At 35.5% G+C, this 26,983-nt stretch overlaps 2 protein-coding genes across 13 annotated transcripts; one reads left to right on the plus strand and one right to left on the minus strand.

Annotated features, from left to right (window-relative positions):
- Positions 1–333: 333 nt before the first annotated feature.
- LOC104891828 (uncharacterized) lies at positions 334–5,799 on the minus strand. 9 transcript variants are annotated; one of them, XM_048642497.2, is made up of 5 exons: positions 5,699–5,799; positions 3,273–4,775; positions 1,626–1,666; positions 941–1,047; positions 334–745 (listed from the first exon to the last, which is right to left on the minus strand). In XM_048642497.2, the coding sequence occupies exon 2, from the start codon at positions 4,684–4,686 to the stop codon at positions 3,289–3,291; it is 1,398 nt and encodes a 465-aa protein (XP_048498454.1). In that variant the 5' UTR covers positions 4,687–4,775; positions 5,699–5,799; the 3' UTR covers positions 334–745; positions 941–1,047; positions 1,626–1,666; positions 3,273–3,288. The 9 variants fall into 9 exon arrangements, with proteins under 9 accessions (XP_048498454.1, XP_048498453.1, XP_048498450.1 ...); XM_048642496.2 differs by having other exon boundaries at positions 334–739; positions 1,530–1,666; XM_048642493.2 differs by having other exon boundaries at positions 1,530–1,666.
- A 15,943-nt stretch (positions 5,800–21,742) lies between these two features.
- On the plus strand, positions 21,743–26,983 carry LOC104891827 (zinc finger CCCH domain-containing protein 18). 4 transcript variants are annotated; one of them, XM_010677589.4, is made up of 8 exons: positions 21,743–22,012; positions 23,108–24,070; positions 24,153–24,323; positions 24,416–24,595; positions 24,678–24,754; positions 25,053–25,220; positions 25,344–25,473; positions 26,046–26,333. In XM_010677589.4, exons 2-8 carry the CDS (start codon positions 23,130–23,132, stop codon positions 26,107–26,109), a joined length of 1,731 nt encoding a protein of 576 aa, XP_010675891.1. In that variant the 5' UTR covers positions 21,743–22,012; positions 23,108–23,129; the 3' UTR covers positions 26,110–26,333. The 4 variants fall into 4 exon arrangements, with proteins under 4 accessions (XP_010675891.1, XP_010675892.1, XP_010675890.1 ...); XM_010677590.4 differs by having other exon boundaries at positions 21,745–22,012; positions 24,678–24,703; positions 26,263–26,983; XM_010677588.4 differs by having other exon boundaries at positions 21,747–22,012; positions 26,263–26,983.

The following is a 26,983-nucleotide window of genomic DNA, read 5'->3' on the forward strand; positions in this document are numbered from 1 at the left end:
CAATCCAAGTGATCTTCTCACAAAAAGGATCAAGCTCTGGCTTCTAAGGTTGAATAACAAACAATTCACCTCGGACATGGCAAGGTGTCTCATCCCATACCAAATAGCAGTGAGTAAGATTAGCAAATCTTACCATAATCCAGTGATTACAAATCTCCAGATTCGAAGTCTCTTTAGCAGCCTCCACCCGCGCAGACAACGCACATTGAGTGACCACACAACAAAAAGAAGGTAAAAACCTTCACAAAAAGTACACCACCAGAGAGATTTAAATGTTATGCACCCAATTTCCAAATTATTACCCCTAATTTTGAATTTGAACCCTAAAAACCATAGTTTGAACCCTGGTATCTATACTAATATATTAAAAGACGTGTTCAACCTCTTCAATGGTCAATACAAGATAATTTAACATTAAGTTAAAGCATACCGCCAACATATGTAGGTATATGCATAATACTATGTAACACTCCAAGATCCATCATGAAATAATCTCTTAAAAACCATCAAATAAGTTCTAATTCAACAATTCACACGAGACAACTACAAGACCTCACAACTCCCTGCAACTCTGTTGAAAATCTGACAGCATATACACCAGAGTAACCTGAATTGCATTCCATCAGCCTCTAGTTCCAACTTCCACGGTCACAAACTGAAGGATGTTGCTCCAAGTAAAGCTCAGAATTTGCGAGATCGGAGTACTGGTCGTGCCACTGTTTGAGCTCTTCATCACGGTCTGAAGCTACAGAGAAGATGCATAATTTCAGCAGTCTATGTATATGGTTAATCATTCTGTCATATTTACTTAATTCGTTTTCATTTCAACAAGTTATGAATCCTCCAAGATAGTATAAAAGAGGCATTTATCTGGTAAGGAGGAAATCTCCCTTTTTATCAGGTGAAAATATAGCTGAGCAACCTCACTCTGGGGACTTACCTAATTGACACTGCACAAACACCAAGTTCATCTTTTGGCAACCTGCACTTTCTGCGCTATTCTGAACTCCTTTCTTCACCAATCTTAGTGAACGCACACCTCAAATCCTCATTTACAGCAAAAACCCAGCTTTAGCCAAATTTAACCTTTTATATTTGATGATAAATTATTGAGGAAAATGCATCTGGAGTCCAGACCGTACATAACTCGGAAGTATAAGCTAAGCATATACTATATATTAACAGAAAAGAAGTTCCAATGAGAGCCTCCAACATTCCAATCTTTACCATGGTAGTATAGTATCATAAATACATGTTTGAGAACAAATTAAAAAAGATCTACTTGATTTTTGAAGAAGACAAGGACACCCATCAGGTCGTCAGGGAAATACAGTTCCGTTCTGATCAAACCTAATCCATGAGATATCCCCCAATGAGGTTGTTCAGCTATATTTCTACCCACACTATCCATCAAAGTCACCAACCAAGAATGCGACATATTAAAGGAACAGTTCGATGAACTGCCATGACTGACGCTTTTATGAATCATGAAGAGTAGTAATTCTAATAATTTATATAGTGTGGCTTACTGATGTAGTGTATAGATCATTAGTTGAACCCAGGTCAAGCAGTTCAATTCTACCATATCACTCTCCTCAAAGTTCAATCACAAGTTCACAACCAACCTCATTTGGAGCAATTGAAATCGTATGCACAACATATTAACCTGCAAAAGAAATTAACTGGTGTAAGTACGTAATTACATGAAACTTGTATGTCCCTTGATATCCAGACGGTCAATCCCACACATATAAAATCAATAACCATTAAGTTATGCCATTCCATGCCACAATTTGCTAGATAGCGCAAATTTCTGATGAAGCTAATGTAACAGAAGAATAAAGAAAACTAGGAGACAGTATCATGTAAATACACAGGAATCATATGAATGAGACGTCCTGCAGGACGATAAGACATGCAAGATATTACACTTAATGATTTTCTTCTCCACAATATTAATTTCAAGGAACTAAAGTACATAAGAGTCACAAGAAACCAATGCAAAAATGCATCGAAATAGCACTTGGAGCATGTAAACTGAACAGATGAAACTCACAATATTTCTTTTCTTATTCTTCTTGTCAGTAAAAAGACAACTTCAGATTAATGTTGGTTGCAGTTAAGTAAGAAGATTCACCATCCAATGATTTCGAATTCTGACGGCTGAAATCAAAATGGCTCATTAAACTATTTGTGCTTTCTCAATATGAAGTGATAAACAGGCGCTGCTTTCACAGCCTCACAGTTATTATACTGGTAAGGACATAAATCTGACATTTTGACTCCCCTTTGCCCCGCCAGCCTAACACAGTCGAGAAGCCTCTTTAGAGATATTAGGGTATTGTTGATGTTGCACTCTGAAGTCATATTTTCCACCCCCCCTGAATTGCTGTTAGTATATAGTACAAGTGTGTGTGTGTGTGTATCAAAAGACAACAAAACTAATACCCAGCTCAGACTAAGATCTAGACTTAATGAAGCTCAGTCAAATTTTGACGTTTCAAATCTTCAGTTATTAACTCGGGCATGATCTGTGGGGGCCATATTACCGAGCCAATACAATATGCATGCGGCCACAAGAACTTCTTGGGAGCCAATGCAGCATCCTATAATTATTAGAGGCTTTCCACCATTCTCCTGAAAGGGTTTCCCAAGCATCCCCTATCAATGGTCTTCAAAAACAAACAAAGATGTTGAACATCGTGTCATCTATGATCTTGAGGATCACTACGAAAATCGATGAGGCTTTCCCCCATTTCCTTCAGGTCTCTAGTAATTTCTAAGTGTGATCTCTCTCTCAGCAAACACTGAAGCAATAATCTTAATATTTTTTAGAAAAAAGTTCCAAAACAGTCGCGATTTGCAGCCTCCGGAAAAAAGCAATTCATTTTAAATTTGAAGTTATGCATAGTCTCAATGGCCTTTAACCATCTATCTTGTTTCTAATTTATTTTGGAGGTCTTTCTACCCTTCCCCCCCCCCCCGGAAAAGAATTTCATATGCACGAGTTTAGCTGTAGAAAAGAATGCCCGTGCTAAGAACTGTCACCAGTGTCCTCTATAGGGAAATTGATTCGTAAAGGCCTTGTTATCCTGGGGACCTCCCTAAAAATAATATAAGAACTCAGTTCTTACAGTCAATTCTTACTTACTAAGCTTTGCAAGAACAGGACTACCAACTTCAATTATGCAAAGAATTGAAATGCAAGAACGAAAATTACTAGGAAAAGAGACATTATGGTGAACTGAAAGCTTATGCAAGATCCAACATACCATGGAGTACAATCAGTTAAAGACGGGGACCACGTGTAAGTTGTTCAATGCTCATTTGTCTTAATGATCTAACCATATGCTGATCAGCAGCACGAATGTGAACCATCCTATCCTGCATACTCCGGAATGCAGGCATTGCAAATGCTTCAGATAATCTATCAAGATGGCTTGGATCTTCAGAAAAGTTGATAAGTGATTCAGCAGCATTATCCCTGAGTTCCTCTGACTCATATTGCAACATTTCTATAAGACATGGAATGGCTCCAGCATCAGCCAGGGCAGAACGGTCAGCTTCATGGTAACTCAATTGTGCAATGGCTCCAGATACTTTCTCTCTGATATCACTATCTCCATCTCTCAAAAGCTCAACAAGAATGGGAATTACACCAGAATTACCAATCACCGAAATCGAGTGTTGATAACCTGATAGATCCCAAAAAACATCTGCAGCAGCAGCCTTTGCTTCAGCATTGTCTTCTTGGAGAATTCTCACCAAGTGCTCAGAAATCTCAACTGCATTACCTTCAGCAACAGCCAGTACGCACAAGACATCCTCCGCAACTTCCCTGCCCAATGGTTCAGGTCCTCGGAGGAGCTCTGCATACAAAGGTATAACCCCAGCTTGAGCAACTGGCCTAATATAATCAACATGAGATGAAATGACACCCAAAGCATTTCCAGCCACGACTTTTGTCGAGAAATCTCCATCTCGAAGTAGATCTGCAAGTGCTGGTATCACACCCAAAGCAACTAGTGTACGTCTTGCCCTCCTGGTAACTCCAAGCAATCCAAGTGCCTGAGCAGCTCTTTCTCTCGACACCATACTACCAGACTTAGCAGCTTCAACAAGAAGACTTAGTTCCCCAAGAGAAACCAAAGTCCTCCTGACTTCTCTGACCAATGCCAATGCGCTCAGGGTTTCCAGGAGGTATATTCTCCTACTGTCTCTGCATGATGCCAGCCTATTTACAACAACTTCTAACCCACCACTTGCAAATATGTACACTCTGCTATCAACTACAGAAGTAACCACACCCCACAAACATTTTATCAAATATCTCTGACATCTACCATCAGAATGCGATAAGATCCTCACCAGAGAAGCTAAGGTTCTCGGCACACATATAAGTTTCACAAACTCAGGATCCTCGTTACATGTTATGCGCTTCAAGCAATAAGCAGCAGCTTCTTGGAGATGACCTGGAATTATAGATGGCCCCTCAAGGAGTTCAATAAGGATGGGCAATGCAAGCAACAGAAGGTGCTTGGGGACACAATTTAACAAACTAGCCAGCTTAACTGTCGCTCGTAACTTTGAATTCTCACTCCCATTGTTCATTATATCTTCAAAAGAATGAAATGCATCATCCCACTCAGAGGATGTAGATGGGGTGGTTGGCTCCAGTTGAGCCATGACAGTAAGCTCAGTTTTAGGATTGATAACGCTAACTCCTCCTTCAATCAATCCCCGAGTTCAAGACACAAGAGTGAAGACACGAAGAGCTATGAAAAAATAAAGTAGAATCAGCATTTCATCCTCTAGAAAGTCAAAAAGCATATGCTACTTACATCTTAAAACCTCCTATGAATGGGGTATGCCACTATCGATATCAATAAGCATATCGAGCTTTAAAAATCATCACCCTTATTTATCTACAATGTTTGAACAAGTAAAACGAAGAAAAAGAAATAGAACTTATATAGTAAATTGGAGTTGTTTGAAAATGGAAATATATTTTAAACTTAAACATATAGTTCATCACAATTCCTGTTTATCAAAAAAGAGCATCACACCGCCCGAATTCATCACATTTAAAAGATGCAACTAGTTTTACTTAAATAAAGCTTTGTAATACTTCTCTTGCAACCTCATTCATTCCAAATGAGAAAATCTTCGGACATCAAAAAATTATCACCATTTTACTTTATTAACAAAGATGGCAACTTTCTTTAAACATCTCAAAATAATGTGTGAATATCCTGACTGAGAAACTACAACATTATTTGCTCATAATCATCACATATTCGCACTACAATCATCGGTGTCGCAATACATTGAACAATTTGGAAAACCTAATTTCAGAACTGATATCTATTTATACGCACAAACAAATTCTAGATAATTAATCTCATAATCTAGATTCAATTAGAAGAATTGCAAAGAACAATTTCTGGGTAAAACTACCACATCATTCTAACAAAATTGATTTGACATTAAAAATTTCTTCTATTAATAATCAAATTCCAAGCTCATAATTGAGGAAATCACAGAATTTATCAATTATACACACAATGCTACGATTCATCTAATCATTTTACAATAAAATGTTCAGAAAAATTAGAAATTAAACATTTTATACTATTTACGGAATCAAAATTAAGCATTAAGAACACAATTTATCATAATTTAAGAGAGAGAAACTGACCATTTTTTAGAGCTTTTGAAGGAGGTGAAAATGGAGGAGAGAGAAAATTGGAGGTGTAATAGTGTAGCTTAGCTTTGGCTTAAAGGAAATGTTTATGGTTTGGGCCTTCAATACAATGGACCTAAAGAGGGGTTTTATTAGCTATACCATTAGGTCTAAGGTTTTTGGTTTCTCGGATTTTTATTAGTTTACCCACTTTTTTGGATACATGGTATTAAGACTTAGGAGACAAAGGTATACGGCCATACGGATATAGAAGGAAAGAGAAAGTATTCATTTATTTACATATTGTATTGAAGTTAATGTTGTGGGCCATGAAAAGTAGAGTGAAAAAGGTAAAGATAATAATAAATAATTTGTAGGATCATTCCAAAGACATTAAAAAGAAAAGTGGGTAAACTAATAAGGAACAACCCTCCCAAAAAAAAAGGGTAAACTAATACAACATAGGGAGTAGTTGGTAGACATATAACATAAGTTAGTTTCGTTTTATATAAAAAAATAATGTTTTGCGGAAATAATAGTCGATTAGTAGGAACAAAAAACCACGTGAGAAGGTACTCGTACCTGCTGAAAAAACTACCTCATTCGTCTGTCTACACATAAAATGTTATGTATACTACTAGTTAGGAGTTTTTTTTAGAAGGTAAGGAAAAAAAGGTTAAGAGACCCTCCGCACAAGGGGAGCTCCTACCTTATCAGTTACAAGGATGTTATGGAGAGCAGAGGAAGTACAATCATCTATGAAAAAATGACTATCTACTAAGTGATCAACATTAGCTATCCAGTCTGCTGCTTTATTCGCCTCCTGGAAGACATGTCGTATATCCCATGACCGGAATTCTTGTAGAAGGGTGTGAATGTCGTGGATGATGTTGGATATCTGCCAAGGGGGTGACCAGATTACCGCCTTCAATGAAGATGTCTTGAATATGATGTGTTAAGCAAGGCTAAGAGAATACCCTGATGTAGTGTCGTTGCTTCGGCAATGAGAACGGGTGTGGAGCCGACGTTAATTGTTAAGGCTGAAATGAGCTCGCCAATGAATCCCTGATAGTAATGTCTGATGCTGCAGAGTTGCTACGAACCGAATCGTTGAAGTTGAGCTTGAAGGAGTGTGGAGGTGGGGGTTCCCATGCGACAAGAATAGAGTTAGTTTGAGGGTTGGTGGGGATGGAGGTTGGGGGACGAGGTGAAAAGTATGGAGTCCCATTGGAGAAACAATAGTCAACTGTTTCCCTTACTTTTCGTTCTGTGTAGAGGAAATTTGACTTATTTATGATTCTATGAATATTGAAGGTTGCGTTATTGAAAATGATGTTGTTTCTTTCCTTCCAAATACTCCAAGTAAGGAAAATAAATTTGACAATTTTAGGCTTATTTGGTTGTAGGGTGGAGAGTGTGTTGAGGAATGATGTGGCAATTAAAGATCGGGGCAACCAAGCTCAGATCTGTGGTAAGTCCCAAAGTGGTTGTAGGCAAGGACATGCGAAAAATAGGTGGTCCAGGGATTCTTCAGTCGGGTTACAGAAGCTGCAGTGGCTAAAAGGAATGATGTTACGGGAGAAAGTCGTATTTGCGCATACCCGGTATGGGCCAACAGTGTCCATACCGGGGTATGTTAGTAATTTTGTCAGAAAAAGACAAAAAAAATTGGCCCTGATCATGTAGGAGATAAATCAGATCAACTAGTATATGAATCAGATCAACTACAATGTGAATCAGATCAACTATAATGTGAATCAGATCATGGATATATGTAAGTAAAAAGAAAAAAAAAAGGAAAAACAAAAGAAAAAAAAAGTTGTATTTATTTACAACTTTGCCCCGGTATTTACAAATACCGGGTATGCGCTTATCAGCGCTCGATGTTACGGTGAGCAAGGACTTGGCGAACGCCTATAAATGTCATGTTCTTTTAAATGTAAAATTTACTCCATTTAAAACTCAAAACTCATGTAACGTGAGATCCTCCACTAATTATTTTTATCACACATCTTCTTTTGTCGTCTCATTGTATGCCGGCTTTTCACTATAATTTTTTTTTAAAAAAAAGTTTTTATATTCTCAACTTTACATATATCATTTACTTAAAAAATCTATACTCTACTCCTTTTTTTATTAGTATGAATATCCTCTAACTTGCATTTATTTGTGAACAAAGAGAGAGTACTACAATAGCCAATTATATGGAAAAGGCATCAAAGTATTTACCTTTCATAGAGTTTTAATACTTTATATCTTAATTCTTTTCTGTAAATTATTTTATTCAACTGTTTTTTTTCCCTTTGATGAGATTGTGTAACTGTGTATAACCAAGTATTTATGTACTCATAGCAGCATAGAGGAAATTCACCTTACCACGAGTTTTCAAAAGGGGTCCAAAAAAAGTATTTATGTACTCATAGAGCATAGAGAAAATTCATCTTAAAATAGTAATATTAATTTAACTCTTAGCTAATTATTAAAATAGTAATATTAATTTACCTCTTAGATATTATTGTTGTTATTATATATCATCATCAAGTATTAATATATTAATACAAATAATATAAAATAATTATTATTAATTATCATTATTAATTATTATTATTATTATTTATGATTATTAATATTATATATTTATAACTATCATTTAAAAATATCCAAAATACTATTATTATTCATTATTGTTACTTATCATTATAATTGTTATTTAATATTCATATTATAATTGTTTAAATATTATTTATATATTTATTACATTCAATTTAATTCAATTTAATTTAATTCAATTCAATTCAGTTCAGTTCAATTCAGCTCCAATCAGTTCAGTTCCAATCAGTTCATCTGTTTTATGCCGAAGAGAACAACCCCTTACTATCAAATACATGAATTCAATGGACTAACCTAGGATGAATAATATTATATGTTTGAACACACTGCATGATAAGGGTTGAATCCAAAGATTGAGTACATTATAATAATCAAATTATATTTCAAAGTAAAAGCACGATTTTTATGAGACACTAGATAAATTGACTATATCTTACTAGGCTACTATTATATTTTTGTTTCCTTCTCGACCGGTTACGTTTCATCGTTGTCTCTCCTTCTTTCTTTTCTTTATTCTATTTCTTATCGATTGATATGATGACTAATATTATTGCATGAGACCTAAAAACTAGTTTATATTCCGATCAACGAATTAGTTACAATGATATTAATACTTAATGAGTGAAATTAGTTAAGCCATTAGATTATTAAGAATGGAGGGGTAAAAAGCATTTATGGGAAACCTAGTAACTTGACAGGATAATATAATCCCCATTTTCGACAACATTAAGTACTGTACGTCAAGAGGAGACATTTAATGATCTATATAAGCTAAACGAACCTAGCTAAAATTTCGAGTTGGAAAATTGATTGTGTTACATGAATTTGGTACATGCAAGTTATATACTTTAATTAGTAATAATAATGATGCAGCACATGTTAAATGGACCTACATAAATTTGTCATACTATAATTTGTATTCAAAGGAAATAAAAACTTTAAAATTGACATTCTGGCTTTTCTTTACACTGAGGATATATGGAGAGAGAATTAAGGGGACATAGGGCAACAAAAGAATTGGAAGAAATAGATTTGTCTTTGTAAAAAGGAAATTTCATTTCTATATGGATAGGGTTGTTCTATAAACACATGTAGTAGCTTTCTGTGGATAAGGCTTTCAAAATTCCCAAATTGCTAGGTCCACATGTTTCTTAAAACTATTATAGCAATATACTTTCTCCGTATAAAATATAGTTGCACCGTTTTATGTTTTCACGCTTGCCGATGTATGGTTTCAAACGTTAATATCTTTAATTATCAATAAGAAAAAATTATAAAAAGTTAATATTTAAAAAATGTACATTGAGACAAATCTAACAAGATTATTTCATATATATGACTATGTTTTTCTTAGAATATAAATCACGAAAGATAACCAAAGTGTAAGATGTGAATAATAAACACTATGTAAATGGTGCAACTATTTCTAAATGGAGGAAGTATATTATAAGGATTAGAGATTTAATCTTGATGATTAGATCATATATATATATATATATTGAGTTCGAATTTTCAATAAGAATAAGTATAGTAATAAATTTCAAAAATGTATTCTTGCAAAGTGCAAGATGTCACAAAATATTGAAAGCCAACAAATTTAGTTTGTGTACCCTATTATAGATTAGTAAGTTTTGTATAAATATGTAGTACAATAAAGTTATGGTAAACCATCTTGCTCTTTATCTTTGAAGGTTCATTTTTTAAGTTAATTAGGTCAATTTTTACTGTAAAGAGTCATTTTTAGATAAAAAGTCATTTTTTACTAAAAGGAGCCACTTCTACTATAAGTCATCCATTTTGGACAAAAAGTTACCATCATCTTACGATGAATAATTGTGAAACGGTATTATATGAGATTCTGTGTTGTAATCATTAAACAAATTAATTCTTTGTTGCATACAATGTGTTTTATGTGAAACAACATTGTTATCTTAGTTATAGTATGGTGCTAGTCTGCTAGATTACATTTTAATTTTCTACTAAGAATTTCAGAAAAAAGGGGCTAGTTTTATTTTAGCAAGTTGTGGAACATACATTATTGCTGACCAAAACTAAGAAACAAAATTTATTTCCTATGAGTTCATTCACTACACATTTGGGTATAAGTATATATGTACAACTTCTCACATTTTCTTACGTACATCATATACCCTATACATAATACATATGAGAACATGCAATTGGTTCCGCGGAGAATACGATCGGGGTGCAAATTTATACTCAAGTGTAGAATGCAAATTGTATTATTAGATACTTATTAATCTACATATAAATAGATTTTAAACTCCAAACACCATGCATGAATCTTAGTCCAAAATACTGATTGTAATTTCATTTCATTTGATGATCTAATTTTGATTCATATAGAGACCTCAGGCAGGACGCCCTCGCTCTTTCGGGCAGGGGAGGCAGGAGATATTTTTACATTGTCGTGAATTCGAGACAGAAAAAGGGTCGCTTATTCGATAAGCTCGTTATGAAGACCTTTATCTCAAGCTTATAGGAGGTCACAACTATCTGTCTTGAGACTTTTAACGTCGTAGTATAAAAACCCGAAAAACGAGTAGGTCTCATCACAAGCCTACCCCAGGGGATTTCGCTTTTTTTGGCGCGACATGCCGATTAAGAGGAACGCCCTCATTTAATTTCCTTGCGAAAATTGAACGGGTGATCCTGTTGCTACCACCTTCCAACAAGTGAGGGAGCCCTCGAAAGATGCCCGAATGTGTATGAAGAAGCTAGTAACAAAAGAACTTCCTTAAAAGTATCTTATAAGATTGAGAGGGTCGGGCCGGGGTAAGCTCTACATACTTGTCAGTTCAATTTCATCACGATATAAATAGATGCATGTTATACGATAATTATATCATTTCGTAAGAGTTGACAAATATCATATTTCATGAACATATTGACAATGATGTTATAACAGATTCAAATTATTACTTTTTACCCATATGAGTCACAAAGGTAGTACAAAGTGTAAAGAAGGGAAGGGGGGATTCAAACATGCTGTGACCTATCGTTCACTACAACACCTCAATCTTTTAAGACGTCCTTGATATGTATTCAAATTATAATATAACATTCTTTACACGTCAAGAAAAAAATCTTTTTTTTTTTAACGAAAGAGACCCCTTAGTTCTTATTAATTAAGCAAAAATCATACGCAACTACATCTTCAATTATACTTGAACAACTCCCTACCCAAACTCGTGTAGAGAAATCGAGAGGGTTAAGGTGAGCCATAGTATGGGCAACTACATTAGCTTCTCGAAAAACATGAACGAATCTAACAACATCAAAATAACTAGCCAACTTATCTATCTCCCGATACATCATCCCCAAATAAGAACCATCCCACTTCTTTTTATTGATTAAGTTCACTACCTGCAGACAATCACTCTCCACAGTAGTACTCCTAGCATAGCATTGAATGCCCATCTTCAACCCAAGCACTATTGCCTTAGCTTTAACAACACTAACATCCGATTGGCAAGCAACACGAATAACATGGCCTTCGTGGTTTCTAACAACAATTCCCAGCCTAACTCCCACTTCACCAAACACAGCTCCATTGATCTTGATAGGGTCGGCCTCCGAAGGAGTCCACCCTACCACATCTCGGCCCACACCTCGTCTCACTCCCAACACCCCTTCTCCTTCTCTCACTTGATCATAGGCTTGCATCAATAACATGGTTGCACTCACTATTTCACCTAGATGTCGAGGCTCCCCTCCATGCATCACTGCATTCCTTTCGTTCCAATTCTTCCACGCCATCATTGCGACACTTCTCCTCTCCTAATCACTCAACGCACCACACCACCATCCCACCCAATCCAGCTCCGAGCCCACCTCAGGACACTCGTCCAACCATTGTATTCTCGCCTCTTCCCACACTCCTTGGACAAAATCAGAGCCCCACACAGCATGATGAAGGCCCGACTCTTCACTTTGCTTGCACCTAACACACCAAGGTTTCACCTCCATCACACGCTTATGCATACCCTTCGAAGTGGGAAGCGCACCACAACACAATCTCCACACAAACATGTACCTTGGGTGGTACGTTTATACTCCATATATCCCACCACACCTTAGTTCCCTCTGATGAGCCCTCACCTCCCTGCAGCGAGTGTTTGGCAAAAGTAATAAAATGATACCCCAACTTCACCTTGTATTCCCTGGCCTTATCATAGCCCCACACAAACTCATCTTCTAAAGGCACCGAAGATAAAGGGATGCCTAATACATCATCAACTTCAAAAGGAAGGAAGCATGCTTGAACTTTTTGCACATCCCAACCCACCCCATCCTCACGCAACAACTCCACAACTTTCTCCATACCCATACCTTCCTTCCTGTAGTGGAAATAACCCGAAAAGATGGTGGTCTAGGTAGCCAAGGATCTTTTCATATATCAAACGACTTCTCATCACCTATAATCCACCTACACCCTTTTTCTAGTACCCACTTTGCGCTCCAAATATTCTGCCACACATAACTTGGCTTGTGACCCAATGATGCATTAAGGAAATTAGAATTAGTGAAATACCTTACTCGCAGCACACATGAAGATAATAGCTTAGGATTCTTCAACAAACGCCATCCTTGTTTCGCAAGCAATGCTTCATAAATGAAAATCAATAATATTTCTGAAGCCAAGCCCACCCTGTAGCTTTGAGTTACACAATTTCTCCCAAGCAATCCACGATATTTTCCTCTCCCCATCCTTATAACCCCACCAAAATCTAGCCATCATTTTTGAAATTCTCGGCACATACCTATTGGAAGACGAAACAAACTCATTATATAAGTGGGTAACGCTAGCTTGGACAACCGCTTTTAAGAGGACTTTCTAACCCGTGAACGATAAGAGTTGTTGCTTCCACCTTTAAGAATTTATTCCAAACTCGATCTTTCAAAAAACTGAAGGCTTGCGTTCTTGATCTCCTAATCCAAGTAAGCATCCCAAGTATTTACCCAACGCATCAATTAACCTCAAGCCTAACACCATTGCACTACTACCCGTCTTTATCCACTTCCAAAAATATAGGGCACTATTGCACTACTACTTTGTGATATAGTATGCCACATTGCCACTCGCATGCAGTCAAGCAATTCATGATCTTTTGCATTCATGTTGACGATCACTTGAGCATGGATAATAATAATGTGCACTAGAAAATCCTACTTGTAAAATAAAAAGAGTTCCTTGTTGAAATTTCTTCAGGAATTATGCACTTATATTGGCTGGAAAGTTTAAAATCTGTGGCAATGATTAGGTGAGAACATGTGGAGCAGCTTATGCAAATTATTAAAAGAAACTTCTCTCACATGCCAAAAACAAAAAGGTACTAATCGCCAAACCATATCACATACATTCACTATTTATCTTAATTTGCTCCCTAGACTACTATCAGATCACTATAATGAAAAAAATTTAGTAACCATTTTCAGTTAAATTGCAAAATTATTACTTGTTTCAGTTTCACTGCAATATAAACGAATATCATATTTTTTATTTGTAGAGAGTCAAAATCCTTAAGGAAAAATTGATTTAAACAGTCCGAATTATGGGCGTCCTGACAAAAACAGTCTCAATTAAAACCGATAATCTCAGGGACTAAGACTCTTGTGGCGCTCAATATCTAACTATTGGGTATGCATTGAATTGTTTGCAAAGTCAACCAACTGATTTTGCACCAACAAACCTTAATATATACTCATATGATGAGCTTATATTATGATTAAATAAAACAAAAGTATCTTAATGCATGTAATAATGTGGTAGCTCTTACTTTTTATCAGCCTTAGCTTGTGATGAAGTTCTATGTTCTTGTGTTGTGTGGTAGTTCAATGATTGCGGAGGATCATATAAGTATTAGGTGAGACGTCATACAATTATATTTTACTATGAGCAAAATCAACTAAATTCAAGAAAAGAAATAGGAGTATGAAGTTGTTTTCTGATTTAATTAATAGTGGTGTGTGTGACAATATGCAAGTAACAACTATCTATGTCCCAGCCAGTTAATTTATTTATATGTGGCAATTAAGGGTCTTCGTCAATGTCAGCATCAAAATGACAGTCCAATTTTATTTGCATGACAAATTTACATAATCACTCTTTCATGTTTAGAATAAGTACCATTCCTTGTTTCCATTTTGGTCCAATTCTTTTAGATAAAAAGAGTACTACCAACAACTTTTTTTCTATGAGTATTAGTTAATTTATGAGTTATGAATTGTGAGAGTAGGAAATATGGGAATGAATCGAAAGATTAAAAATCATACTTGTGATATTATGCAAATTATTAGTGACTATAGAGTCAAATTTAACTAGCTTGTTCTAATATATCATGATCATCTATTATAATATATAGGGATATTCCATTTAGTACCATTGTACTTTTGTCTTTTCCATTCGATACCACTATTTTTCAGATATTCTACATGGTACCACTATAATTTGATATTATTCTCTATTGTAGCATTCAACTAAGTAAAGTGTTAATTTAAGTTAGAATAGGCTAGAGTTTTACTTCGATTTACATGTTTTAATTTGTGTTAAGGTTTGAGTAATCGTTTTAGTCGTTAAGGTCAAAGTTGAGGTTATATTTGACAATAAAAAGACATAGACTATAATGATCATTTTTATGAAAATTTTGTCTAAAAAATAGAGCTTTAAGAGTTAAAATGACACCCTAAAATCTTAATTTATTAAATTTTTGCAACTGCAAATAGAAACATGCAAACCCAAACAAAATCGTATTCTTGTTCAACCATTAACTAACATTTTACTTAAAAAAATGGTATGATAAAGATTAATATTAAATTAAAGTGGTATCATGTGAAATTTTAAAATAACAGTGTTACCAAATGGAAAAGCCAAAAATTCAACGGTACCAAATGGAATATTACAAAATTCTTAAGCCATGAGAAGCTGCAACATATAGTTTTTAGCCAAAATCGTCGAGGCTTAATAAATGACCACTTAGGATTGCAAGCCAAATACAATGTCACGTGGGATTGCTCTCAAATCGCCCACAAAATCAGCTATTTTAGTAAATATGTATGTCAATCAATTACAATCTTAAATCATGTGCAAGTTGATAACCTAAATCTCAATCATTTTTAAATTGCGAAACGTAATTTTAGGGATTGATTCAATCAATCTTTAATATGAAAATTCATGATTTTATGATATATTTTTTTTTCAAAAAACCGAGTAAACAACGAAGTTTAATTTTACACTATAATTACCCTACTTATATTTGCATTGCATTACAACATCAAAATTCATAAACCTTAAACACCTTCCCCTGTATCCGACCACCATAATTTTTGGTTCATCTGACACATCATCTTCACCTAGAACATAAGACTATAATTTAATATGAGCAATAGTTTGTTTTAAACTATGTATGCATAATTTGAGTTGTATAATTAATAACGTTTGTATGTTTATGGGTATCTATTTATAGGATGATGGTGATAAAGAGACCAAGTTAAACAACCTTTCGATTTTGATGAACTGAGAAGGTTGAAGAGGTTTGTTCCACTGGACGATATCTTCCACCATGTTTCTGATAAGTTCTTCACTATCCATGGACCACCATGGTGAAGATGAGAGGGGTATGGAGTATAAGGGTTCCGTTTTGTCATTTATCATGGAATTATATGACTTGCATGTACCACATGATCAGCGAAGCTTGGACAAAGTCCTTGACATTAATATGAAATTAAGAAGCTCCGACTTTACTTTGAGGATTGAGTAACGTTGGTTCAAAAAAAATAAACAATTCACTTTTTAATTTAGAGTTTTTGTCAGAAACAACCTTCTAAAAGTGTCATTTTGTGAGAAACAACCTTATAATTTTTTGTGTGTGAGAAACAACCTTTAAACTCTATTTTCTTGTCAGATCAGACCTTTCGACCATTTTCCGATATTGCGAAACTTGTTTTTTACCCCCCATTCCCTCTCTTTTGCCCTCCAATTTCTTTCTCTCTCTTCTCTTTTTCACTTCCTTCCCAACTGACCCCTCATTCTCTCACGCAGCATCTCTTTCCCAACCCCACCCCAACCTCCAGCCTCACCTCCATTCTCCATCCTCCGGCCACCCTCACCCTCACCATCTCGCCTTCTCCTTCGCACAAGAAGCCACTGCTCAGCACCTGGCCGGAAGTTTAGGGCAGAGCCCCCTATTTCAAACCTAAACAAACCATTATCTCTCTCTATGTCCTCTTTTTCAAATATCAGCCCCAATTTGAATCTACTGTGAACTTGTCATTTCATCTCCTTTCTCTCATCTCACCATGGATTGCACAAAAAATTCAGCTTGAATGTTGTTAATTAACCTAAGAAAACTCCCCCCTCCCCAGCTTGTTGCTAGTAAGAATGGAGACACAAAACAAAGGCGATAAATTTGTATCATTTTTAGTGAATTCAGTGAGAGGATGAGTGGCTCGTTTATTAGTGGTTTTATCGGCTTCAATCCACGAGTAATACGCCTTGAGAATATCAACCTGAGTAGTCACTTCTCGTTTATCAAGAGCTTCATCGATAACAATGGCGGATTCTCTCTCTCCTCAGTTTGTTGCTCTAATTTCCTCTTTTGCCCGTTCCCGTCACTCGAATTTTCCTTGCCTTGCCACTCTTTAGACCACATTGAAGCCACAAAGGACGAAGAGAGAGATCGAACTGTTCTGGATTCCATAAATAGATGGGAAAGCAAGAGAGAGAATAGTTTTTCTAGGGTGGGTTTACAAGAAATAAATTGGAGGGAAAAAGAGAGGGAAGGGGGGTTAAAAAGTGCGCTACGGTTTGGGTTGGAAAAATATCAAACCGTATATTTGCGGTTTGGGTTGGATTACATCCCAATTAACCGCACTAACCCAAACGTGAGCATGATACAAAATTTTCCTTATTTATATCCACGATTTGCTACACATGCACTAATATAAGTCTTCCTACGGCTAGTAGGCAATGGTATCGTCACAATTAATCTATATGTTAACAATAGGAACAGATTATAATCTAAATAACAAAACTTAATCAACCTTGTTAATTCTTTCATATCTTTATGCAAATTACTGCTTTTGTAAGGTGTCTCTCTCTTTTTATGTTGGAGAAATAATTAGTAATTATGCAATAGAAAGAGCTACAATTATGGCTTAGTATTAGTGGGACAAGGTGGCACTATCTATGAATGAGTTCTCAATTGAGAACTGGGACCTTCATGTTGCAAGTGGGATGGGTTCGACATTGCTACTAAATATGCTTCGTAGTAAAACAGTAAAGTAAATTAATGTTACAAAAGATTGATGACAACCTTTAACCTTGTGCTTATAACTCAAGATTTATTTTAGGATCATACAAACAAATAAGTGGTGGCCTATACCATCGTAAACCTTGGTTGATTAATGATAGCAGCAAATGTGTTGGGCTCACTTTCGAGAACCCCTCGATAAAGAAAATTTTCTTTGGATTGCTTTCGCATAAGGTTACTCATCCAAAGATTCAAAAAGCCCCAATCCCCCTCTCCCAAATAACATTGGTTCAAAGTCTCCCACGTGGGAGATAAGAAGCCATCATTATTTTTTCTGGGTTGCCTTCGCACAAGGTCACTTACTCACAAGCCCAAACCTGACAGATCTCGGTGGGCTCGGCACAAGCCCACACAAGAAAAGAGTATGACCACATACAAGCCCAATGGGGTTCCATCCTAAAATCATATGGTTTTAGGATGGAACCCCATTGGGCTTGTATGTGGTCATACTCTTCTCTTGTGTGGGCTTGTGCCGAGCCCACCGAGATCTGTCATGGTATCAGAGCGGACGATCCCGGCCCAGGGTATGTGGCCCATTGAATGCAAGATGGAAGGTTTGATCTGTTTGGAGCACGTTGCCCAACAGAATTGTGTCCCAAGTAGGGGCGCCCCAAGTAGGGGCTTGTTGACCTCATGTTGGAAGCCTAAGTAGGGCCAACGAGGTGTATGTGACCTATCCAATTGCAAGTTTAAAGGTGGCACACATGTGAGGGGAGTGTTGAGAGTGTAATCCACATGTGTCCCACATTGGAAGAATTGAAAGTATATGACTAATATATAAGCTAATGGGTTACTCCACCTATCACCATATGGTTTTAGGATGGAACCCCATTGGGCTTGTATGTGGTCATACTCTTCTCTTGTGTGGGCTTGTGCCGAGCCCACCGAGATCTGTCAAAACCCCCTCCCCCAAATAACATTGAAATTTTTGTTTCCACCAAGATTTGAACCTTAATCTTTCATGTGGGATATAAGAAGCCATACTATTAGACCCAAGAATCGTTGGTACCATAAATTGATAATATGACTCATATTGTTAACTAGGGGTGCTTATCAAGCGAGTCGATCGCGAGCTGGGGGTTTCTCGACCCGTGCTCGTTAGGTTTTGAGTCGAGCCGTGCCGATCACGAGATGCTCGTTTAATGTCACAACAAGAATGTCAGCCTTTAGCGTCCGCAAAAATCAGACGCTAAAAACGCGGAATCGGACGCTAAATATATTAGCGTCCGCCAACTGATGCTAAATGGCTGATGCAAAACCCTTGGTCGCTAATCCGCAAACGGACGCTAAATGTTTTGGCCCTCTTGATTTTCAATTTTTTTGAGGAAAATTATTGATTATAGTTTCTTTTCTTTATGGAAATTATATATTATTAAAGTGCATTAATTTATTATATTAAATGTCAAGGTTAATTTTTGTTTTCAAAGATTTAACGTAGAAAATTATTGATTTTTCAGTAAAATTATTGAGTTTCGAGCTAATTAGAGCGAGCACAAGCGAACTCGAGTCGAGCTCGAGCTGCTCGCGAGCTACTCGGCTCGATTAGCACCCCTATTGTTAACTAGTATTGTTTTTTAAGGGATGAGAGTTTTTTTTTTTTGTTGTAATTTTGACAAGTACTAATTGTATTCTACTCCCCCTTGTGTAATTACTTGCTATACTATTGTGGGTACAAATACTTAAAGGTGAAAAAGAGTGTAGTGTGGACCATAACTTTATAGGAAAGTAACAGATAATTGGGAGTTCAAGTTAGGAAGATGACAAAATTGAACGGAAATATTATTACTTTTTCTGGGTCATGGTTACCTAATGAAGAAATCTAACAAGTAAAACGAGACATTTGTTTATCGCAAATGTAGCAAGTAAAAGAGACATATAGAGTAGTAATGTAGAAATGGGGTGATTGAAAAATATTAGTAAGGTTACATTAATGTTGATGCATATATATGAGTTTACTCATAAAATTTTAAAGGAGTTATTATGTAAACACAAATTTTTGTATAAGATCGCCTGACTTTTAATTAACTGTTAGATGGAGTCCAATAGACCAATTTATAATCAAGTCAAACATCATCCATCATCCTGCTCCGCATCGCTCCACACACATGTCCTCTACTTTCTATGACAATCATGATTTTGGAGTTATAAGTTACGATTTTTGGATAGCAAATTAAAGGACTTAACGATCTTTGATAATTATTGTTTTATGCGTTAAAATTATGAATTCTGGGTTAATAGTTAAGGTTATATGACGTCAACATGTATGATGTCCGCCATCTGACAAAAAGCTTATAATCAGACGGTACAAGAGACTTACTATGTCTTAATAGATTTATTCACTATAGAACATCATTATTTGAGCTTTTGACGTGTCACATAAGATACGAGCTGATTAGACTAATATTATATCTCCAAAAAACTTAAAAGGATCCCGGTACACACTAAATTTTTGTGGACCTAATGCTACCACGTGTAACTATAAGTGGAAATGGTAAACGTTTTTTTAAGAAAAAAATTAATATATGAGGACATGAGAGCACTATATCATAATCATTTATAACTAATATATGATCATTTAGGCTAAATCGCAACTGATTTATATATAGAGGCACGTCTCATTATAGATATAAACGATCAGTTTATGGGTATAATACTATCAGTTTAGGCTATAAACTATGAGTTGAATCAATTTAAGTTCTACGTTTAAAATACAAATAAATCAATAGAACCCCTCCCCTCGTATAAGGTTTTATTAAAGAACGGTACGTGAAAGATGATTTGCAGAATTGTTAAATCTTATCAACGCCCGTAAATCATGCTTTTGGTATAATAGAATTTTATTTGATCCGATATATTAGTTTTAATTTATCTTATAGATTTAGTATTACTTAAATCAATAAATATAGTTTAATTTCCGAAAAAAAAAACTTAATGTAACTCTGACCGTAGTTAAGATACTACTAGTTCGCAATAGATTCGAAAATGCCGGAGAAAATCATGAGATTAACCCCCTAAAATATGGTAAATCCCAACAAATACAATTTCAACTATACACATGCATAATTATTGATTCACCAAAAAACCCAAAAAAAAAAAACAAAGAAATTCCCAGTTAACACAATTTCCTTTTGTTCTGGTCAACAACATATTTGCATGTCCTTTTTATTTGATATGAACCGTTCCACATCTCCTATATTGCCGATTTAAGTGAGTTGATTTGATTTTTTCTTTAATTAGGAAAGATCATTTGTTCGAAGACCAACTCCTGCTACTAACCGTCTAGAAGTAAATGCCAACACATATTATTGGGATCATTATTCAAACACTTGACAATGTCATAGAATTCAGGGTGGTGCTTCACTGAGCTACCACTCTCTGTCAAGTGAGTTGATTTGATCAACCCAACTATGGGTGTTCATGAGCCTGACCTGTTTGCGCACATTTTGGAATTGGTTCGATCAAAGCTCGACTCGGATCCGGACCCGGCTCGAGACTTTAACGAGTTGAGCTGAGCTAGGTAAAGCTCGGTTCGGAAGCTCGTGAACAAGTTCGATTTTACTTTTAGATAGAAAAAAAATATATATTTATACATATACATAAAAATATATTAACCTAAATATCACACAATAATAAGTTAATATTTTCATTGTCTAAAAGAAAACCTATGAATTTCAAATATTAAAAAAGAAAAAACAAAAAAAACATGTAAAAACTAGGAATGACAAAGAGTCAAGCATATTCGTGAATAATTCGAGTTTAACTCGTTTAATTTTGGTCAAAGCTCGACTTGTTTAATAAGCTTAAATGAATAAAAGTCGACACACCACAGTTCGGACTCGGCTCGACCTATAATTAACCCACACATCCAATTGTTATACACATGCATAATTCAACAAAAAAAAAAAAAAAAAAAAAACCAGTTACAACAGTTTCCTTTTGTCTTGGTCAACATATCAGCATATCCCTTTTTTTTTTTTAATTTAAACCGTTCCACATTTCCTAAATTCCCGATTTTACTAATACAATTATAATATTATATATATGGAGTTAAATATTAAAAAACATAAGTGAGTTTTAAACTACTGTGAAGAGTGTGCTCTCTCTCTTAAAGTAGCATCATTTCTGTCATTTTGCTTTTATATGGATTAACATCATGTCCTTATTCTAGAGTGATGAATGCATGAGAGAGAGAAAGAGACCTTAAGAGAGACAAAGATAAAAACAAGAGAGAGAAAAACATACCCACAAAAAAAAGAAGTTAAATTTACAAAAAAAAAAGTGAAATTTAATAAAAAGTGAAGCCTGTATCATCAATGGAGTTGGAGACTGCAAATTGGCTTTTCTGACCACTTTTTTGTTCTTCAACCTGTGACTAAAAAATCTTTAGGTGAGTAAATTCTACTTTATTTTTCTGGGTTTTGCTTCTTTTTTTTTTATTGTTCATTTCAAGAAGGTTTTAATGGTATAGAAATTGTCAAAAGTTTCAATCTTTAATTTTTGGAGAATTTGAAGTTTTTTTAGGGAAGTGGGTTTTTTCAGTTTTGTTTCAAAATGGTAGAAATAAGTGTTCTTTTTTCATTTTTTGGGACTTAATAAATTGTCAAAAGTTTCAATCTTTAGTTTTTGAAGAATTTGAATTTTGTAGGGAAGTTGGTTTTTCAGTTTTATTTCAAAATGGTAGAAAAAAGTGTTTATTTTTTCATTTGTTGGGACTTAAATTTCTTCTTAATTCTTTAATTATGTTTAATAATAGATAATAATTACTATAGATTATAGAAAAGGATATTCATTTCAACTTGAAGATAAGTACACACCGGTTAAAAGGAGAGAGCTTTTTTTCATCTTATATATGTATGTACAAGTGTTGTGAATTCATGAAAGTTTTGCATTTATTTTCTTCCTCTGTAAATAATGGGTTCAATTTTCTATTTTAGGTAAATTCTTTCTCTGTCAAAATGGAAATCTTGTTAACAAATTTTCTCTGGGTGTTTGTTTACCTATTTGATAGGGAAGATAGCTTCTGTGTGATGTAATTTCCAGTATAATTCAGTTAGAGAAAGACAGAGTAATTATGTTTACTTGTTATCTGTATAAAAACTTGAATTATTGTGTGTGTTTTGTTGCCCAAATATGCCTGATTTGGGTGATTTTTTTCCATATTTGGTTGTATTGCTTTTTCTGTCTTTCCAGCTTTTTTCCTGAGTTGTTTTTCTAGCATTTCATTTGCTAATTGGTTTACTTTTTGCTTTTTTATTTTATTTCTTTATATATATATATATTTAGAATTGGAAAAAAGTTCAAAATGTAGAGTAAGATCAATTAATTGGAGTTTCTGTTGTGGAAATAATTTGCATGTTTTTTTTGTTTAAGGTAATTTAGTTTGTTAACATTTAAATAATGTCATTTCTTTTTATGGGTTTGTTTAGTTTTTGGTAGGTTTTTTTTTTATTTTTGCTGATGTTGAGATGTGCTGTGTATGTAGGAGTATTTACCCTTGATTAGAGATGGATTTATCAGATGCCACAAGAATCTTACTTCACAGGATTGAAAAGTTAGAACCTGAATTAGCCACCAAAATTATAGGATGCATTCTTATACAAGACCATGGTGGAAGGGATATGATAAGGTTGGCTTATGCTCCTGAACAGTTCTTAGAAAATCTGGTACACAAAACCAAACTTCAACTAGGATCTCTCTCGAAAACCCCGGTTTCCCCTTCTCTATCTTCTCCCATTACCAGCAATCATTCGCAGGTTTCGGATGTCTCATTGAATTACATGCCCTTTTCAACCAATGACTCTGGAGCCTACTTGTCTTCATCCACCTTTCGGGGTCCCCAGGCATCGTACTGGGACCTGCAACAGCCTTTAGCACCCGAGCAACAACCTATTATGAGTTCTGATTTTCAGTCATATGGAGAGTCAATTGTAGAAGACTTGTATCTTCAGAATCAAGCTCAGTTCATGTGGTATGATGATCAATTGGAGCCTGCTAATGCTGGGGCGGGAAATTTTCACGCAGATCATTATTACCCGGATGCTGCCTTAGGTAATCTGAGGCGTCGTCGATCACCGAGTTTATCTGATTTGCCCACTAAGACATGCCATTATTTCAACAAGGGGTTTTGCAAGCATGGGAGTAATTGCCGTTATATACATGGACAGGATACTTTCCCTTCACTTTTTAACCCAAATGAACTTGCTTGTGATGATCATATTTTTTCTCCCGGCTCACTAGAAAAACTCGAGCTCGAGATCAGTGAGCTTTTGATATCTAGGAGGGGCGGTCCTGTTTCTATTGCTTCACTTCCCATGTTGTATTATGAGAAGTATGGGAGGACCCTTCAAGCTGATGGGTACCTCACAGAGAGTCAGAGGCATGGCCGAGCTGGTTATAGCTTGACAAAACTTCTTGCTCGATTGAAGAGAATCCGCCTAATTGATAGGTACATTAATCAATAGGTTTTTATACATGTTTTTGTTGATTGGTAGTAGGTACTAAATTGTGATAAATGCAATCTTGTGCAGGCCACACGGGCAACATGCAGTGATCTTAGCCGAAGATGCTTCAAAATTCAACGTGGAAAATCGAAGTGAAAGAAATGACCCGGGTCCGATTGTTAGTGGATCCCGTCAAATATACTTGACCTTTCCGGCTGAGAGTACATTCACTGAAGAAGATGTATCCAACTATTTTGAGTATGTGTAGTTCCAATCTTTAGGCATGTGTGTTTTCATTTTTATTAGTAGGGACTATTATGCTAACTTATTGCTCCTGTTTTTACTTTTAGCACTTTCGGTGCGGTTGAAGATGTCAGGATCCCATGCCAAAAAGACCGGATGTTTGGATTCGTGACATTTGCAAGTGCTAATACTGTGAAGACTGTCTTGGCTAAAGGGAACCCACATTTTGTTTGTGGGTCTCGTGTTCTTGTTAAACCTTACCGCGAAAAATCAAAGCTTGTTGACCGGTAATTTTCTCTTATTTTATAACTATTGTTTGTCCATATATTGGTGTTAAAAATCCAGTCTGATTCCTGCACTTAATCACAGGAAGTACATGGAGAAAAATGATCACGGTATGTATTACCCTGGAACTAACTTGGAGCTAGAACCTGACTTCCACCCTTGTAAGTGATGTAAATGAAAAATAACATGGGAACTGATCTAAAAGTTCCCTTTTCTGAAACCCGTAATACAGTTGATCTGTAGTGTTTTTGAAGAAACTGATGGGTATTGGAAACTTCCTGGAAAAGAGGGGTGTTTCTGGAAGTTCTTTGCACAAAAATGGCATGATATATGCCCTATTTGCATTTATATATGTGATCTAAATTAGGAGTTTCTCATTAATCTTTATGTATTTTCTTGTATTCTTTATAGATTAGAATAATTGGAATCACTAGATTGCTAATGAAGCTCAACCTGCAGTGCCTAGATGCGATGCCCCGAGATTTCACAGGAGGCAACGTATGGAAGAGCAGGAACAAGCTCTTGACATGGAAAGGAGACGTCTCTCTGAATTGCAGATTGAACGCAAAAATTTCATCAATTGGCAACTCATTGGCTATGGCATGGAGGAGCTATATGGTTTGGAAGGTGAAAATGTTATCTTCTGTTGGGACAGGATAATTGTCTTTCCTTGGAATAACAGTACATAAGTCAAACATGAAAACACTTCATTTGTTCCTAAATCTCTAAATAAATATGTTATATTTGCAGATCATTCCAATGTCCCAAATGCAGAACAATACCAATATCTGCTGGATGTTTTCAATGACTGCTCCATAAGTGATGACAGATCAAGGTATCCCGGCATTGACTACAACTACAACTACAACAATCAAGAAAGGTATGCATCGAATACATAGAATCCTGCATACATTATGAATCAATTTACACTCCTCGTCCCTTAATACGAAAAGGGATAAATTAAGAACTTGTTCTCCACCAAACAGAGAGGAGGAATTGTGTAGAGCATACACCAAATAGAATTATCATTAATCCCTCCCCACATGTTCGGTGGAGAATAGTTCCCCAAATAGCGAAACTCCCTTAATAATGTTAACATCTCCTTTTGTGCTTGGGATTGGACACAACTTTATAACAAAAGGCTGTAGGGAGAATACTTTCTCCCATATCATATATTGGACAACTTGTCCCGTGTAATGGTATTTTTGTAATTTTAATAGCAACTTGATACAATACAATATAATATAGCATTCACTTGATATGATAAGATGCAACCAAGATATGATATAGTAGCCAATTGATATGATAAGATGGTGTCAAAATATGATATACAAGTCATCTAATACATCAACTAGAGTTCAACTAACAATCCCCAAATAAAAATATATACGAAAATTATTTTTTTTATAATTTATAATTTTTTAATATTAATTTTTGTCCTAAAAATTACAGCAATGCCATGATATGGGGCAATTTGCTCAATATCGGATATGGGAATATCAATGCTCGTCTGTAGGAGAACTTACTAAAACGGACTGATACTTTTTGGTGGACGTACCAAAATAGATGATGTTAAATTTTTTTTTTTTTTACGGGATGGATGATGTTAGCTTTAATAAGGGACTGAGGTAGTAATTTGGACCGGTCTGATTCCGCTTTTTGTCAGCAGTCGCTGGATTGATCTTCCAGAGAGCCCCTTCGCTCCAGCTATGGGAAGCGGCATTTCTACTGTCTTCTAGATATATTCAGCAACACAGGAGAAAATACCTATAGAGAGAAAGTAGGATTACTTTGATTCAAAGGTTTGGCGTCTTTGGTTCCAACTTCCAATACAGAACAGTTTCATTTCTATTGTTTCTTTGCCGTGCCCAAGTCTTATAGTTTGAAGTCTTTTAGCTAAAGTAAATAACAGAATGGCTAAAAGAAGATGATCGACAAAAAAAGAAAACGAGATCAAGTCTGAAGCATCACCTCCTTCCCGTTGATTTTGGTAGAAGGAGTTTGAATAGAGAAAAGAAGATTATGATGAATACAGAAATCAAAGACGGCCATATATATAAGAAGGTTTGCACAGGTTTTTTTTTGCGTTTTTTGAGTTTTTATGACATAAGGTGAAAGAAGAGTTAATGAAAATCTCGGTAGAAACTATGTAGTATTTTTTACAAGTCTTTGGGTAGAAGAAGAAAAGAGAAAGCATGAATCAGATGTCCTTTTTTTTTTATTTCCTAGGGTTTTTAATATGCTTGGTGGTTTCAGAGAGGTGGTTCAAGTTATGTTTGAGTTCCTCTATGATTCCTTCTATAGATGCAAAATAACATTTTGACTACAAAAGTAAGGGTTAGTAGCCCTTCAATTTCATATTACAACTGATGAATATTAGCTTTTGTGAA

This window comes from Beta vulgaris, chromosome 4, assembly GCF_026745355.1.
Source record: "Beta vulgaris subsp. vulgaris cultivar EL10 chromosome 4, EL10.2, whole genome shotgun sequence".
Lineage (NCBI taxonomy): Eukaryota > Viridiplantae > Streptophyta > Magnoliopsida > Caryophyllales > Amaranthaceae > Beta > Beta vulgaris.

Bases quoted from the DNA above. Each gene is read 5' to 3' on its own strand.
- LOC104891828 (XM_048642498.2), bottom strand. From the start codon at position 4,686: ATGGCTCAACTGGAGCCAACCACCCCATCTACATCCTCTGAGTGGGAT.
- LOC104891827 (XM_010677588.4), top strand. From the start codon at position 23,130: ATGGATTTATCAGATGCCACAAGAATCTTACTTCACAGGATTGAAAAG. The intron at 24,324-24,415 runs GTATGTGTAGTT...TTTTACTTTTAG, and splicing joins GATGTATCCAACTATTTTGA to CACTTTCGGTGCGGTTGAAG. The intron at 25,221-25,343 runs GTGAAAATGTTA...TTATATTTGCAG, and splicing joins GGAGCTATATGGTTTGGAAG to ATCATTCCAATGTCCCAAAT.